Here is a 14,733-nt window from a genome sequence, read left to right as displayed (position 1 = left end):
GCTAGGGACGCAGATTGAGCTCCCTCCGTCCCTCCAGAGAAGTGAGAAATACCTCCACACCTGGGGCGGACCAGCCCTCCCCGTCTGAGCAAGCGGACTCTCCTTCTGAGGACGCAGACCTGTACCCCACTTAGCTATACACATTAGCTCCTCCACACCTGGGGACACAAAAAAGAGCCCTCCCCTGGGAGAGAGAGAGGGGCGTCCTGTCTCCCGGGCTCAGATTGATACACATTTATCCGGAGAGCTCGGACCTCTTCCCCAGGGCCCTGGGCTGGGCGCTGGGGTCTGGCAGGGGCAACCGCGAGCAGTGGGTCCACCCCGCCCCGCCCCCGCGCTGCCCGGCCGCCCCGCCCCGCCGGCCCGACTCCCGGCCACTGCTCCCCGACCGGCCCTTCCGCCTCACTCAGCCGCGCGGCAGAGCGGGACGGGAGCGGACCATGGAGCGGACGACGAGCAAGGAGCTCGCCCTGGTAAGGGGACCTGGGGTCCCAGGACCCCACATCCCTGGCGACCCTCAAGTCCAGAAACTCCAGGTCCCCGACCGCCCCTTGGATCCTCTCTCCCCTCAAATCGGACCCTTCGGAACAGCCTGGGAGTCCCTACCTCTGGCCTCCCGGCCCCTGACCCAGTGAAGTGGCTGGCTCCTTTTAGGGATGGTTGGTGGCGGGAGTGTCTCTGAACGCATCTGCGGGAGGGACTAGAGACAGACTCGCTAAGACTGGACCTTGGGACGTCCCCAAATGCCACCTGATCCTCCCAAGGGCTAGGTAGGAGGGTACCCGCGGCGCCGAGGGGACTTCCCGAGCCTGGACCCCTGCCCCGAGTCTCACTGACTCTGGCCGGCAAAGGGGGATAAAACTGGAGGGATCAGGCTTGAGTCCGCGGAAGAGGCGGGGCCGTGGTCCCGGGAGCCTTCCCCCTGCGGCGTCCTGAGCTCGCCTCCGCGTCCAGGCGCCGCTGCAGGACTGGGGCGAGGAGACCGAGGACGGCGCGGTGTACAGTGTCTCCCTGCGGCGGCAGCGCAGTCAGCGCTTGAGTCCGGGAGCAGGGCCTCGGGGCACCCAGGTGAGGAACGGGTAGGAGGCTGGGGCCGAGCGGAAGGTGACCAGGTGAGGGCGGGGCTGAGTGGAGGGGAGGAACTAGGGCCCGAAGGAGGGGCGGGGCTTAGAGGCGACCAGGTAAGGATGGAGTGGGGCCCGGGGGCGGCCAGGTGAGTGGGGTAGATGAGGAGGCGGGGCCAGGTGAGGCCGAGGTGACTTGCAGGACTTGGGGACGGAACTGGACGGCAGGGCCTAGGTAAGCCAGGTTTAGTGGGGCGGAGCTGAAGGAGTGGTCTTTAGAAGAGACCAGGCGAGAGCGAGGTGGGGCAGAGAGCCTGGGAACGGGCCAGTGAAGCGCGGCAGGAGAGCTGGGAGCAGCCTGGGGGCGGAGGTGGGGGTGAGGTAGGGGTGGCTTGTAAATGGGGCAGAGGGCAGGGCGGGGCCTGGGCGGATGAGGAGGTTCCAGGCGGGTTTCGGGGGTCGATTGTGCAATGGGGAAGAATGATGAACTCAGGGGGCAGGATTCAGAAGAATGGACAGGATCAGATGCAAGATCGGTGCTTCCCAAAGACACGATTGGAATGGGATGCTGGGGCCCACTCCTCTGTGTCTCACTGCGGTCACCCTGCCCCGCAGGCCCGCAGCCCCGGTGCCGACACCTTCCTCCATTACCGCACCAGCAAGGTGCGGGCGCTGAGGGCAGCGCGGCTGGAGCGGCTGGTGCGGGAGTTGGTGTCTGGAGACCGCGAGCAGGACCCAGGCTTCGTGCCTGCCTTCCTGGCCACCCACCGGGCCTTTGTGCCCACTGCCCGCGTGCTGGACCTTCTCCTGCCACCGCCGCCGCCGCCCCTGCCGCCGGGGTCAGTACCAACGGGGGACTCTCATGTTCCCTCCCCAGACCTTCACCTGGATACTCCTCTGCTCCCTCCGGTTTAGAACCAGGACTCCCCCCTCCAACCCCAGAATCTTCCTCCTGAGTCCCCTCCAGCCGCCCTCTTCCTCACCTGATGGCGGAGGGGGGATGTCTTTCCAGGGTAGAGATCAAGAAGACAGAGGGAAGAGATCTGACCTTCAACAACAACCTGAGGTTTGTCCTCCCGTCGGGTGTGGGCAGGGGGGCATAGAGGTCAAAAGGATCTGAAGTGTAGGGGCTCCAGAGGTCCAGAGCTCTGGGCTGGGCTCTGAGGCCCCACCCCTCTGGCCAGGGCTGTGGTGTCAGTGCTGGGCTCCTGGCTGCGGGACTACTCTCAGGATTTCTGGGATCCCCCTGCCCACTCGGACCTAGGCAGTGTTTGCACCTTTCTGGGCTGGGCAGCCCCATCAGGGGCTGAGGCCCGGGAGGCAGAAAAGCTGCTGGGAGATTTCCTGAAGAATGCTGAGCCACAGCAGGAAGAAGAGGAACGGTCCCAGACATGGGCAGGTGAGCGGGTTGGGGAACCGATAGTGTCCGGAACAGGCATTCTCCCTCCCCCAGGGGTCTTCTCCCCTCACGGAGGAGCTACAGATCTTGGGCAAGGTTCTTAACCCTGTCTGAGCCTCAGTTTCACCACCTGTAAAATGGGGATAATAGCCCTTTGTTTAAAGTATTGGCATTTGTCTATCACCTCCCCCACACAACACATCCCAACTACAAAGATAGTCCATCATTGGGTCAGGATACCCTGTGTTTTTGGCTACAAATCATCTATTACTACTTGCCTTAGGAGCTACAGAGACCTGGGTTCAAATCCTAGTTCTGCCATTTGCTGACTGTGCGACCTTGGATAAATCACCTCTCTGAGCCTCAGTTTCCTTATCTGCAAAATGGGGGCAATGACAGTACTTACCTCATTGGCTTCTTCATTCATTCAACAGATATTTAGCCACTGGCTCTGGGCACGTAACAGTGGACAGGAGCTCCCTGTTCCCTGGGGAAGACAATTAGTGGACAAGTAAATAAACAAGTAATGAGAGCTTGGCAAATAGCATTATTTTCATTACTGTTGTTATCACAGATTCTTACTTATTAGAATCTACCACTTATAATGAAATCGATACAATAAATCATACTGATGTTTTCTAGTGAAGTGGGTGTCAGCAAACTATCTAGCCTTTTATGGAAAAGTTTGCTGGGACTTGCGTGGTGGTCCAGTGGTTAAGACTCTGCGTTTCCATTGCAGAGGGCATGGGTTCAATCCCTGGTCAGAGAACTAAGATCCCACATGCCACATTTGTTGCTCTCTACAGCAGAGGTCTACAACCTCTGTTGTAGAGAGCTTTGGGGGGAAGGAAATATATCCACATACTTCACGCAGATCTTTTTTCAGTTGTCATCTCCTCAGACATGCCTTCTCAGATCCCCTCCCAACAAATACAGCCTCCCACTCTGAGTCCTATTACCTGCCTTATTTTTCTACATAGAACCTATTGATCTTGTCCCCAACGCTATCCCCAGGGTCCGTTACAACACGGATTTGTCTACTGAGTAATTGCATCCTGCTTATAAAGTATCATCTTTCACCCATCTGTGTTTGATCTGATCCCTGTCACAAGAGCTTTATATCCCTAATCCATTCTTTAATCCTTAAACTGGCCACATTCCTCTCTGCTTTACAAAGTAGCAACCACTTCTCTCCCCTGGTGAGAGTTATTTATATACATTTTATCCCTTCATCTTCCCTGCTGGTTGCCAAGTATCTTTCTTCCTCTGCCTTCAAGATTTCACCAGCTGATTCCAAGTCATCAGAGCTGCACAGGGCAGTGGGGTAGCCACTAGCCCCATGTGGCTATTAAAATTGAACTTAATTAACATTAAATAAAAATTAAAATCAGTTCTTTGGTCACAATGGCCACATTTCTAGTGCTCAGTAACCACATTGGGCAGCACAGGTAGGAAATATTTCCACCACTGCAGAAAATTCTATTGAAAGTGCTGCCCTAAGCTATGAGTTCTTGAGGTAAGAGGAGAAAATGAACATTTATTGAACACTGACTTTATGCCAGGATCTAGGAACCTTAGTATCCTTGTTTGGGGGTTACTTTTTACCATGGAAAATTTCAGACATATAGAAAAGTAGAGAGAAGTAATGTAAAGAACACTGAAACACCCATCACTCATCTTCAACAATTATCAATTTGACCAAAAAAGAAAATTTTTTTTCAGGATGATTTGAAGGCAAATCCCAGACTTACATCCCTTCACACACAAATACTTTGGTTCTCACTGGTAATTGACAAGGACTTTAAAATATATATAACCTTCATGCCCACAATCTTTTCCAACGAAATCAGCAATAATTACTCAATATCAAAAAATACTCATATTCAAATTCCCCTATTGTTCCTAAGTTGTCTTCTTTATAGTTGTTTCTTCCAAAACCAAAGATCCATTTAAAGTGTTCTTTTTTTAAAAAATAAATTTATATATTTTATTTATTTACTTTTGGCTGCGTTGGGTCTTCGTTGCTGCGCGCGGGCTTTCTCTAATTGCGGCGAGCGGGGCCTACTCTTCGTTGCGGTGCGCGGGCTTCTCATTGCGGTGGCTTCTCTTGTTGCAGAGCACGGGCTCTAGGTGTGCGGGCTTCAGTAGTTGTGGCACACGGGCTCAGTAGTTGTGGCTCTAGAGCACAGGCTCAGTAGTTGTGGCGCACGGGCTTAGTTGCTCCGCGGCATGTGAGATCTTCTTGGACCAGGGCTGAAACCCGTGTCCCCTGCATTGGCAGGCGGATTCTTTACCACTATGCCACCAGGGAAGTCCCAAGTGTTCATTTCTTAGACCTCTTTTTTTCTATGACTGTTCCTCTTTGCCTTTTGATTAATGGCATTAGGAGAAAATAATGGGTCATTTGTCCCGAGGAATGTCTCACATTCTTCTCCATTTACCTGTTAGCTTTCTCATGGTGACATGAAGCACGTTCCTCTATTCACCATACTTGCTGTAAGAGCTAAAGGTTTGATTAGATTTACGTGCAATTTTTTTTCCCCTATGCTCACTTTTTTTTTTTTTTTTTGGTGCTCAAGTTATGGGATTTTTTAAAATTTTTATTTTATTTAATTTTTATACAGCAGGTTCTTATTAGTTGTCTATTTTATACATATTAGTATATATATGTCAATCCCAATTCATCCCACCCCACTCTTTCCCTCCTTCGTGTCCATACTTTCCCTCCTTGGTGTTTGTTCTCTACATCTGTGTCTCCATTTCTGCCTTGCAAACAGGTTCATCTGTACCATTTTTCTAGATTCCACATATATGCGTTAATATACAATACTTATTTTTCTCTTTCTGATTTACTTCACTCTGTGTGACAGTCTCTAGGTCCATCCACATCTCTACAAATGACCCAATTTCGTTCCTTTCTATGGCTGAGTAATTTTTCCCCCTATGCTCACTTTTAAAAACTAATATTTTGCGGGACTTTCCTGGTGGCCCAGTGGTTAAGACTCTGTGCTCCCACTGCAGGGGGCACAGGTTCGATTCCTGTTCCAGGACCTAAGATCCTGCATGCAGCATGGCAGCACAGCCAAAAAATAAAGTAGTATTTTGCAATGCTACCTGTCCTAATACGAAATGAAAGACAGATAATTAAACAGACTTACACAGATAATTTAAAAATAATAATATGAAAATAATAATATGATGCTGAAATTGTAATAGGAAGGAGAAATAAAACAAAAGCAATTTACACAACAATCAACTATACTTGTTGGTGTGTCAATGTCTGGGCATGCCTCACCAGGAGACATGATGAAGTTGTTCAGGGCCTTCACCTGCCATAGCATCATGGTGAATATGGCAGCCAGAAACTAATGCAGGGGGATGCACTGGCGACACAGATGCAGCAGCATAGATGTTGGTGACATCAATTTCCAAGATGGTGAACAACACTCGCCATTTCCATACAAAACAAAGTTCACAGTCCTTGCCTTTCTAGAGCCAAAATAGTTAGTGTTTACGAGCAAGATAGTTGAGTTCTAGGTGCCAAGTATTGTAAACAGGTTTTTCAAGGACACAAATTTCTTGGAGGGACATTTGGAGGCTGGTGGCACAGTTCGTCACTATGAGTGCCAAGCCCCTCTTGTGGCAAGATGTCAACTTCCAAAATGTCCCCCTAGGGGGCGCCACCATTGAACGCCACCTCGGAAAAATCATATGTATTGAGTACTTTATAGCCGTCTGGTATGCGTGATTTCATGTGATTAAAAAAAAAAATCCAAGTGAAGAAACCAAGGCACAGAGAGGTTTAAAGTCTTGCTTAATTCGCACAGCACCCCGGTGGACCAGTTTGGATTTGAACTGGGGACGTTAAGACGATAACCTTTCCTTAACCACGAGGTTGTACCACCTCTAACCACCAGAAAAGGGCAGGTGGATCCTATCCTAATACAGGTTCAAAGTCAAAAAGCTCTATTTTCTATTCTAGACTTTGAGCACCTGGCTTCAGATCTCTGCCATTTACTGAAGAAGTGAGAGCAAATTCCTGCCTCAGTTTTGCCCTTAAGAAAGGTGCATAATAGTACCTCCCTCGCAGGGTTAGTGTATAAATTTCCCCGTTAATCCACCCAAGATGCTCAATGAACAGTTACTGCTGCTCTGACGTTCTTAAAAACACTCAAGGAGATCTCTGTTTCACAGATGAGAAAAGTGAGGATCACAGATGCCCAAGGTCACGCAGCCAGTCCTGGATTCAAACTTAAGAGTTTTTAACCCCCTCTAATGCTCCCTTAGGACATCCAGGGGTTGCCCAGATACCCCGTCCAGACTCCCCGGTAGGCTGCTTGGAAGAGGTGGAAGGACTCGTGCGGGAAGGTCCTGAGCTCCTGGACTTCAGTGTAGACGACGTGGCCGAGCAGCTGACCCTGATGGATGCGGTGAGGATCCCTGCTGGGCGCGACCGGGAGGGGGCGGGGCGTAGAGGAGGGGGAAGGGGGAGAGGCCCAGCTGAGCACAGATCCTACCCACCCCCAACCCCCGCGCGCAGGAGCTCTTCTCGCGCGTGCGGCCCTTCGAGTGCCTGGGCTCCGTGTGGTCGCAGCGGGACCGGCCGGGGGCCACAGGCACCGCCTCCACTGTGCGCGCCACTGTGACCCAGTTCAACACGGTGACGGGCTGCGTGCTGGGCTCGGTGCTCGGGTCGCCGGGCCTGGCCGCCCCGCAGAGGGCGCAGCGGCTGGAGAAGTGGATCCGCATCGCGCAGGTGCCTGTCGGGTGGTGGGTGGAAGGGGGCATGGGGCACCGAGGCCAGAGAGAGGTCGGGGGCGGGCGGAAGGCCGAGGACTGGGGTCTGGGGATACTTGGAGGATTGGGGCTGGGAGGTGCCTAAGAGAAAGACTAGGACGTAGCTGGACGGGACTGGCGCCTGAGACCGCAGAGGGACGCAGGGCTGGTCTAGGAATAAGGATGGGATGGGGGCACTGGGGAGGGGATAGGCTTGGAGGAGAGACCAAAGCCAAGAGACGGAGGCAGAGGTCCTGAAAGAGACTGGATGGAAGCGGGGCAGGAGCCTGAGCAGAGAGGAAGAGTAGAAATGGGGGCCAGGAAAGAGAGTGGGGGCGTGGCAAGGCGAAGGGGGAAGAAGGGTGACACCTGGGGTGAGACTTGGGCGGGCGGGGAGGAGTCTGGGTCTAGGAGAGATGCTACGGGTCCGTCTGGGGCCCAGGGAGAAGTAAGGAGTGGGGACACGGGAAGCCAAGGTTAGAGGAAAGGAATGGAGGGGCAGCCGGGGGAGGGGCTGGGACTGCAGGTTGGAGAGGGAGAGGGGGCCCCTGGGGGAGGAGGCTGAATCTGGGTAGCCCGTCAGACATGGGGCTAGCTGTAAGGATCTATCCTGGGGTCACAAGTCACGGGATCAAAGGTGGATCATACTTGGGGTTCAGACTTGGGGGTGTGACCAGCGGTCCCCCACCCCGCTCCCCAGCGCTGCCGGGAACTGCGGAACTTCTCCTCCCTGCGCGCCATCCTGTCCGCCCTGCAGTCTAACCCCATCTACCGGCTCAAGCGCAGCTGGGGTGCCCTGAGCCGGTGAGCAAGGCGCGGGGTGCTGGCGCGGTACTCCTTGCCCACCTCATGCCAGCGCTGACTCTCCCCGTGGCCACCCGTGACCCCTCTCCTGTACCCCCAGGGAACCGTTATCCACTTTCAGGAAACTTTCGCAGATTTTTTCCGATGAGAACAATCACCTCAGCAGCAGAGAGATTCTCTCCCAGGTACAGATGGGTGAGGACCCCTCAGATCCCGGGCCCAGGAAGGGGACCAGGGGCCCGGCAGGGCATTGCTTGTCATTGTCATAACATTCAGTGTCCTTTCCCTATGCCTCGAGAATGACCTTCCTCTTGTTTGTGGGCAGCCCTGCGTTTTTACTCCCTCTGCTGCCCTCATTATAGCTCACACTTGGTGGCTGCCTTATTTATTCATTCAACAAATACCAGAGTTACAGGGAAAAGGTCACTGAAGGCCAGAGTCAGAGCAAAGAGGGGAAAACAAAAATTCTGCTAAGGACTTGACTTTGATAAGAAAAAAAAAAAAAAATGTGCCAACAAGGTTCAGGGCATTTCTGGGGGATCTCCAGGTACAAGGATTTTCACCTGTGTTAAGGCCAGCCTTGGAGGCCAAGGCACCCACAAGCCCCACCTCCCATCATCCCCAGTGAGCCCTGCCCCCTGCTGCTTATCTGTTCTCTCCCCCTCCCTGTTCACTCTCCCTTGGGTATGGCCTTTACAACTGCTTGTGATGGAGGCATCTTCCCCGAGGGAGGGGACAAAGAGAGCCCAGGACGGCTCAGTTCTTCCCCTTCCCCCAGGAGGAGGCTACCGAGGAGAATGCCCCCCCAGGAAGCCTGCCCTCAGTGAGTGACGTGGTTTGGGATGAGGGACAAGCAGGATCCTGGGTGGAGGGTGGAGCCTGGTGGGGTTGGTGATGGCTGAGAGTGACTGGAGCTCTGGGGGCCACAGAAACTGCCCCCAGGCCCCATCCCCTACCTTGGCACCTTTCTCACGGACCTGGTTATGCTGGATACAGCCCTGCCGGACATGCTGGAGGTCTGAGCCCTGACCCTTGACTCCTGACCCCAGCCTCACTCACCCTCAGCACAGAGGGCCTCCTGACCTCACACCCGTGACCCTGCCTTGGGCTCCTGACCCCAGCCCCCTTAGTGTGGTAGGGCTCCTGACATCCCAACCCCTGACCTTGACCCTTGATCCTTGACCCTGGAGGCTCCAGTTCAGACAAAATTTGCCCCCAGGGGGATCTCATCAACTTTGAGAAGAGGAGGAAGGTAAGTGGGCACTGAGGTGGGCATGCCGGGGGGTGGGGGGGGGCTGTCCAGGATGGGGGTTGAGCATGGATGGGGTCTCAGAGGCCACCCCCTCAGGAGTGGGAGATCCTGGCCCACATCCAGCAGCTGCAGAGGCGCTGTCAGAGCTACTGCCTGAGCTCCCACCTGCCCATCCTGGCTGCCCTGCGCACCCAGCGCCAGCTCAGCGAGGAGCAGAGGTGACCAACACGTGGCCTGGCCTGACCAACCTCCCACCCACTGACCCTGGATCACACACTGGATCCACCTCCCCCCTGCACCTCTCCAGCTCCTCCTAAGACCCCCTTCCTGAGCCCTGACACCCCCCCACCCAGCCTGTCACCTTGCATTGTCTGCGCACCAGTCGAGGGCCCCAGTTGACCTCTGACCCCAAACCTTAACCCATCTGACTTTCTGACTTCAACCTTTAACATGCAGCTGGCCATTCCATTCAACCATCTCATCTTTTCTTTCCCCCCACCTCTGGCCCTATCTGACCCATGACCCCATTCATAACCCCCATCTGACTCTCTGAGCCCAATCATTGACCCCCAATTCTGAGCAACTGACTCTTATGTCAGAGCATCCAACTCAACTGTCCCAATGGTTTCTTTTCATTCTACTGAATCCATGATCCAAACAATTGACCTCAGTGATTATCTGACCTTGAACTCTATCCCCGACCCAATTTGACTCCTCAGTCCCACTCTGTAAACCCCTGTGTGACCTGCCAACCAAGCCATCTCATCTCATCCCTGATAAGACCCCACAGCTGTAATGGCCCTGACCCCAACATTGGGTGCCCACCCCCTGGCTGTTCCCACATACACACACCCCCAAAACCCAGCTCCCGACCGATTCTAACTCATTTCCCAACCCCCCCATCCCATCTGCATCTTGACCCCTCAGCTACCACATCTCCCGGGTCATTGAGCCACCGGCCGCCTCCTGCCCCAGCTCCCCACGCGTCCGGCGGCGAATCAGCCTCACCAAGCGCCTCAGCGCGTGAGTCTCAGGGAGTATGTGGGGAGTGACGTGGGCAGAGATGGCATCCGCTCCTGGGACTGAGTCTGGGCTCAGCCTCATCCCCTGTCTCTATTTTCAGGAAGCTGTCCCGAGAGAGAGGCTCATCCCCTGGTGGGAGTCCCAGGGATCCCTCATCCTCCACCTCCAGGTCAGCATCCCATTTGGTAAAGGGACTGGAGAGGACAGGATCAGAGATCAGGGCAGCCACCCCACTTCAGACTCTGTGTCTCCCCCAGTCTGTCCCCAGCGTCCCCCCCTTCCAGTCCTAGAACGAGGGACCCTCCTCCCGGCAGTCCTCCGGCCTCTCCAGGGCCCCAGGGCCCCAGCACCAAGGTACCAGGACTATGTGTACATGTGGGACTGCGGGCACCCAGGGCTGTGTGTGTGTGTGTGTGTGTGTGTGTGTGTACAGGATTTGGGGGCTAGGTATGTACACAGGAGACTATGCACACAGCTGGCTGAACACTCTAGGGATATGTCCAGGAAGCCACGTGCATTTCCATGGCCCCTTTTGAGGGACTGTCCATGAGTTATGCTCAGATCTGGACCAGAGCTTCCACTTAGACACAAGGTACTCTGGGGTGCAATCACCCACTTTTGCACAGATATGCATTTTCCTAGGAATTTGCATACCTGGAGGGGAAATGTGGGCGTGAATATCCACAGTGTCCACAGGACCACGTGCAGGGTTTTTCATGGACATGGGCTTGTGCGTATCCAACAATTGTGAGCAAATGGGTGCAGTCGCCGCTCTCTGGTTACACAGGGTTTCTTGTGTGTGAACGTGAGTCGTATGTGAATTCATGTAACAGGGCGTGAAAGTCTGTATGTGATGGGATTGCATAGATGTGGGCTTGTGTATGTACCCTAATTGCATGTCCCAGGCTTGGGGTGTGCAGGAAGACGTGTTGCATACAATGAGGGAGGGGCCTCGTGCTCTCACCGCTCAGTCCCCACCCCACTGCCTACAGCTGCCACTGAGCCCAGACCTACCAGGCCCCCGGACCCTGGCCTCGCCCTTGAGTGGCCCTCACATCTCCCTCCCGGGGCAACAGGGCTCAGAGGCCTGCGTCGTCCGAGTCAGCATCGACAATGACCATGGAAATCTGTATCGGAGCATCCTGGTGAGGGGCTGTGCCTGGGACCTGCTGGTGGCAGCCCTGCCCTTGGGGCTTGGGCTGTCATCCCTCACCTCTCGCCCTCTCTTCCCAGCTCACTAGTCAGGACAAGGCCTCCAGCGTGGTGCAGCGAGCCTTGGAAAAGCACAATGTGGCTCAGCCCTGGGCCCAGGACTATCAGCTCTTCCAAGCCCTTCCTGGGGACAGGGGTGAGCAGGGACAGCTTGGAGCCAGAGCTGGGGGGGCAGCTTCAGGAGGGGGGCGGCAGACTGACTGGGATGGTTCTGGCACAGAGTAGGGGTGAGATGAAGCAGGGTTGGGGTAAGAGGCAGAAAAATATTGGTACCTTCATTAGGTGGGGTCATGAGGTTGTCCTGTCTCAGTGTGAGGGAAGCGGGCACCAAAGGTGACTTCCTAGGATTTATGGGGAAATGAGATTGTCCAGGGTCCAGTGGAGAGGGAGTGTAGAAGGTCATCCGGGCTTAAATGTGTAGAATCATGAGGTTATTCAGGCTCAACCTGGTGGAGCACAAGACTGAAGCAGGGTCTGGGCTTGGATCTGAGGGGAAATGAGTTTGTCCGGGCTCAGCATGGGGACTCTGAATTTGGCATAGGAGAGGGCCACATGGTACTGAAATTCAGGGTAGGGAAGCATGAGATCGTTCAGTGTACAGGTGAGTAGGAGGTTATCCAGTTTTCAAGAGGGAGAGGCAGGGGCTTCCCTGGTGGCCCAGTGGTTGAGAGTCCGCCTGCCGATGCAGGGGACACGGGTTTGTGCCCCGGTCCGGGGAGATCCCACATGCCGCGGAGCGGCTGGGCCTGTGAGCCATGGCCGCTGGGCCTGCGCGTCTGGAGCCTGTGCTCCGCAACGGGAGAGGCCATGACAGTGAGAGACCCGCGTACTGCAAAAAAAAAAAAAAAAAAGAGGGAGAGGCAACAGGCAACTATATTCAGTATCCTGTGACAAACCATAATCGAAAAGAATATGAAAAAGAATATAACTGAGTCACTTTGCGGTACAGAAGAAATTAACACAATATTTTAAATCAACTATACTTCAATTAAAAAGTTTTTTAAATGGAGAAAAAAATGTAGGAAGAAAAACGAGAGAGAGGCAAGAGATTGACATGCTAGGGAATTCCCTGGCAGTCCAGTGGTTAGGGCTCTGTGCTTCCACTGCAGGGGGCACGGGTTCTGTCCCTGGTCGGGGAACTAAGATCCCGCAAGCCCCACAGTGTGGCCAAAAAAAAACCAGAGAGAAAGCGACACATTAAAGGGCATGATGTGAGGTTGGCTGGACATTAGGAAGGATACATGAGGTTGTTCACGTGCCAAGTGTGAGGTTTGTACAGGCTGGAAGTGGGAAGTCAGAAGTTGTCCAAGTTCATGGTGAGAGCAGCATGAACTTGGCTGGGAGCTGGCTGTGGGGGAAGGGTGGGATGGGCAGGAAGTTGATTGGGCTGGGTGGCCTGACTTTGTTCAAGCTTGTAGTGCAGGTTGTCTAGACTCCAGGGGGAAATAGCAGGAGGTAGCCCAGGTTCACGGGGTTGGAGGTGGGGGGAGACATGAGGTTGTGCGGGCTTTGAGTGGGAAGTGGTCTAGGTTCACAAAGAGAGGAGGATGAGGTTGGCTTAGCACTAGCTGAAGGGACCCAAGGTTGTCAGGCTCCAAGGTGAATGGTGGAAGGTTACCTAGGTCCTTTGTGAGGGAAGTATGAGGTTGTGTGGGCCTTTCACCATCATCTCCGCCCCTGGTCAGAGCTCCTGATTCCTGACAATGCCAATGTCTTCTACGCAATGAGCCCAGCCGGCCCTGGAGACTTCGTGCTGCGGCGGAAGGAGGGGGCCCGGCACACAACCTCAGTCTCCCCAGCCTGAGGTGGTTCTCCCCCTCCTCCAGGACATGGGCCCCATGGGCAGCAAGGGGCCTGGCTTCTCTCACCAGGGGGCAGGGAGGGAGCTCTTCTCTGGAAATCTCTCATTCCCCAGTAGAGGCCATTGTCCTCCATACCCTGTAAACTCCCCCTCCCCAAACTTTATTGGACCTCATCCCTCTGACCCTTTTGGCACCAGACCCCTATTCCAAAGACATCAGCCCATGGGTGGCTGGTGGAGAGCTTCATCCCATAAACATAGAAAGGGGTGCAGTGTCAGGGGTCAGACCCTCTCCCAGAGAAATCTTGTAATTGCTGGAGACATATGTGGAGCGATAGAAGTAGATGAAAATAGTGATCAAAGTTATGAAACAGGAGTCAGTCTTGTTTGTTCTGCGCCTGTGCTTCATGTTCGCTTTTCATCAAGATAAGAATTGAGGGCTTCCCTGGTGGCGCAGTGGTTGAGAGTCCGCCTGCCGATGCAGGGGACACGGGTTCGTGCCCCGGTCCGGGAAGATCCCACATGCCGCGGAGCAGCTGGGCCCGTGAGCCATGGCCGCTGAGCCTGCGCGTCCGGAGCCTGTGCTCCACAGGGTGAGGCATGACTTGAATCCAGGGGGGTCTCTGTCACAAACAGAGGGTTCAGGACTCCCTCCCTCAACATTGTTGGGGTGGTATGATTCTTTTCTGCCATGTCTATGGCAGAGTGAAGAAGAAATTTCATTGGAATCAGAGACAAATAACATCATCACCCATGAGTCATTAAGGGCTGTGAGGATGAGAGGGGTGAGCTAGCGGTACTGGGGTAGGATGAAGAAACAGGTAGAGAAGGCATAGACGAAGTGAGCTGTAGGGCCACCCGCAACATAGTCGTAACAACAACAGCAACAACAAGAATGATACTTACTCATGAACTCCCACTCTGCCAGACATCAACTAGGGGCTTTATATCTAACTGTATTAATCAGGGTTCTTTCTGTCTCGAGTGGTCAAAAACCCAAATCAAACAGGTATGTGCAAAAAAGGAAATGAATGCCCGTGTAATTGTAAAGTTCCATGGGTCCAGCTTCAGGCACAGTTGGATCCAGGGACTCAAAAGATGTCACCAGGACTTTGTAACAAAATCTCTTGCCTCTGATTTGCTCTGAGAATGAGACTGTCCATTGTCTCCCTAAATCCATTCACATTCTTCTATGGTAATGGAAACACTGATTTTTAGCTGGCTACCCAGAGTAAAAACCACATTTCCAGTCTCCCTTGCAGCAAAATGTGGTCATATGACAAAGTCTTAGCCAATGAGATGTAAAGGGAAAGTACATGGGTAAATTCCAGGCTCTGCCCTTGAAGAGAAGGGTTGTGTCCGCTCCTTCTCCCTTTTCCGCCTCCTGGTGGTTAGAATGAAG

At 53.9% G+C, this 14,733-nt stretch overlaps 1 protein-coding gene across 1 annotated transcript; it reads left to right on the top strand.

The window, feature by feature from the left end:
• Positions 1 to 440: 440 nt before the first annotated feature.
• On the top strand, positions 441 to 13,426 carry RGL3 (ral guanine nucleotide dissociation stimulator like 3; the record flags this gene model as incomplete). The annotated part of the gene is made up of 19 exons (XM_082835322.1): positions 441 to 473; positions 955 to 1,068; positions 1,680 to 1,903; positions 2,077 to 2,130; positions 2,249 to 2,463; positions 6,751 to 6,893; positions 7,004 to 7,219; positions 7,940 to 8,043; positions 8,144 to 8,228; positions 8,822 to 8,866; positions 8,973 to 9,059; positions 9,263 to 9,295; positions 9,392 to 9,513; positions 10,223 to 10,318; positions 10,419 to 10,487; positions 10,558 to 10,672; positions 11,311 to 11,463; positions 11,552 to 11,666; positions 13,216 to 13,426. The coding sequence occupies 19 exons, from the start codon at positions 441 to 443 to the stop codon at positions 13,332 to 13,334; spliced, it is 2,142 nt and encodes a 713-aa protein (XP_082691448.1). The 3' UTR covers positions 13,335 to 13,426.
• Between the last annotated feature and the right edge of the window lie 1,307 nt (positions 13,427 to 14,733).

Source organism: Leucopleurus acutus (genome assembly GCF_964270905.1).
Source record: "Leucopleurus acutus genome assembly, chromosome: 3".
Classification (NCBI taxonomy): domain Eukaryota; kingdom Metazoa; phylum Chordata; class Mammalia; order Artiodactyla; family Delphinidae; genus Leucopleurus; species Leucopleurus acutus.
The sequence above is the reverse complement of the archived record's forward strand: the minus strand, read 5'-3'. Positions and strand labels throughout refer to the sequence as shown.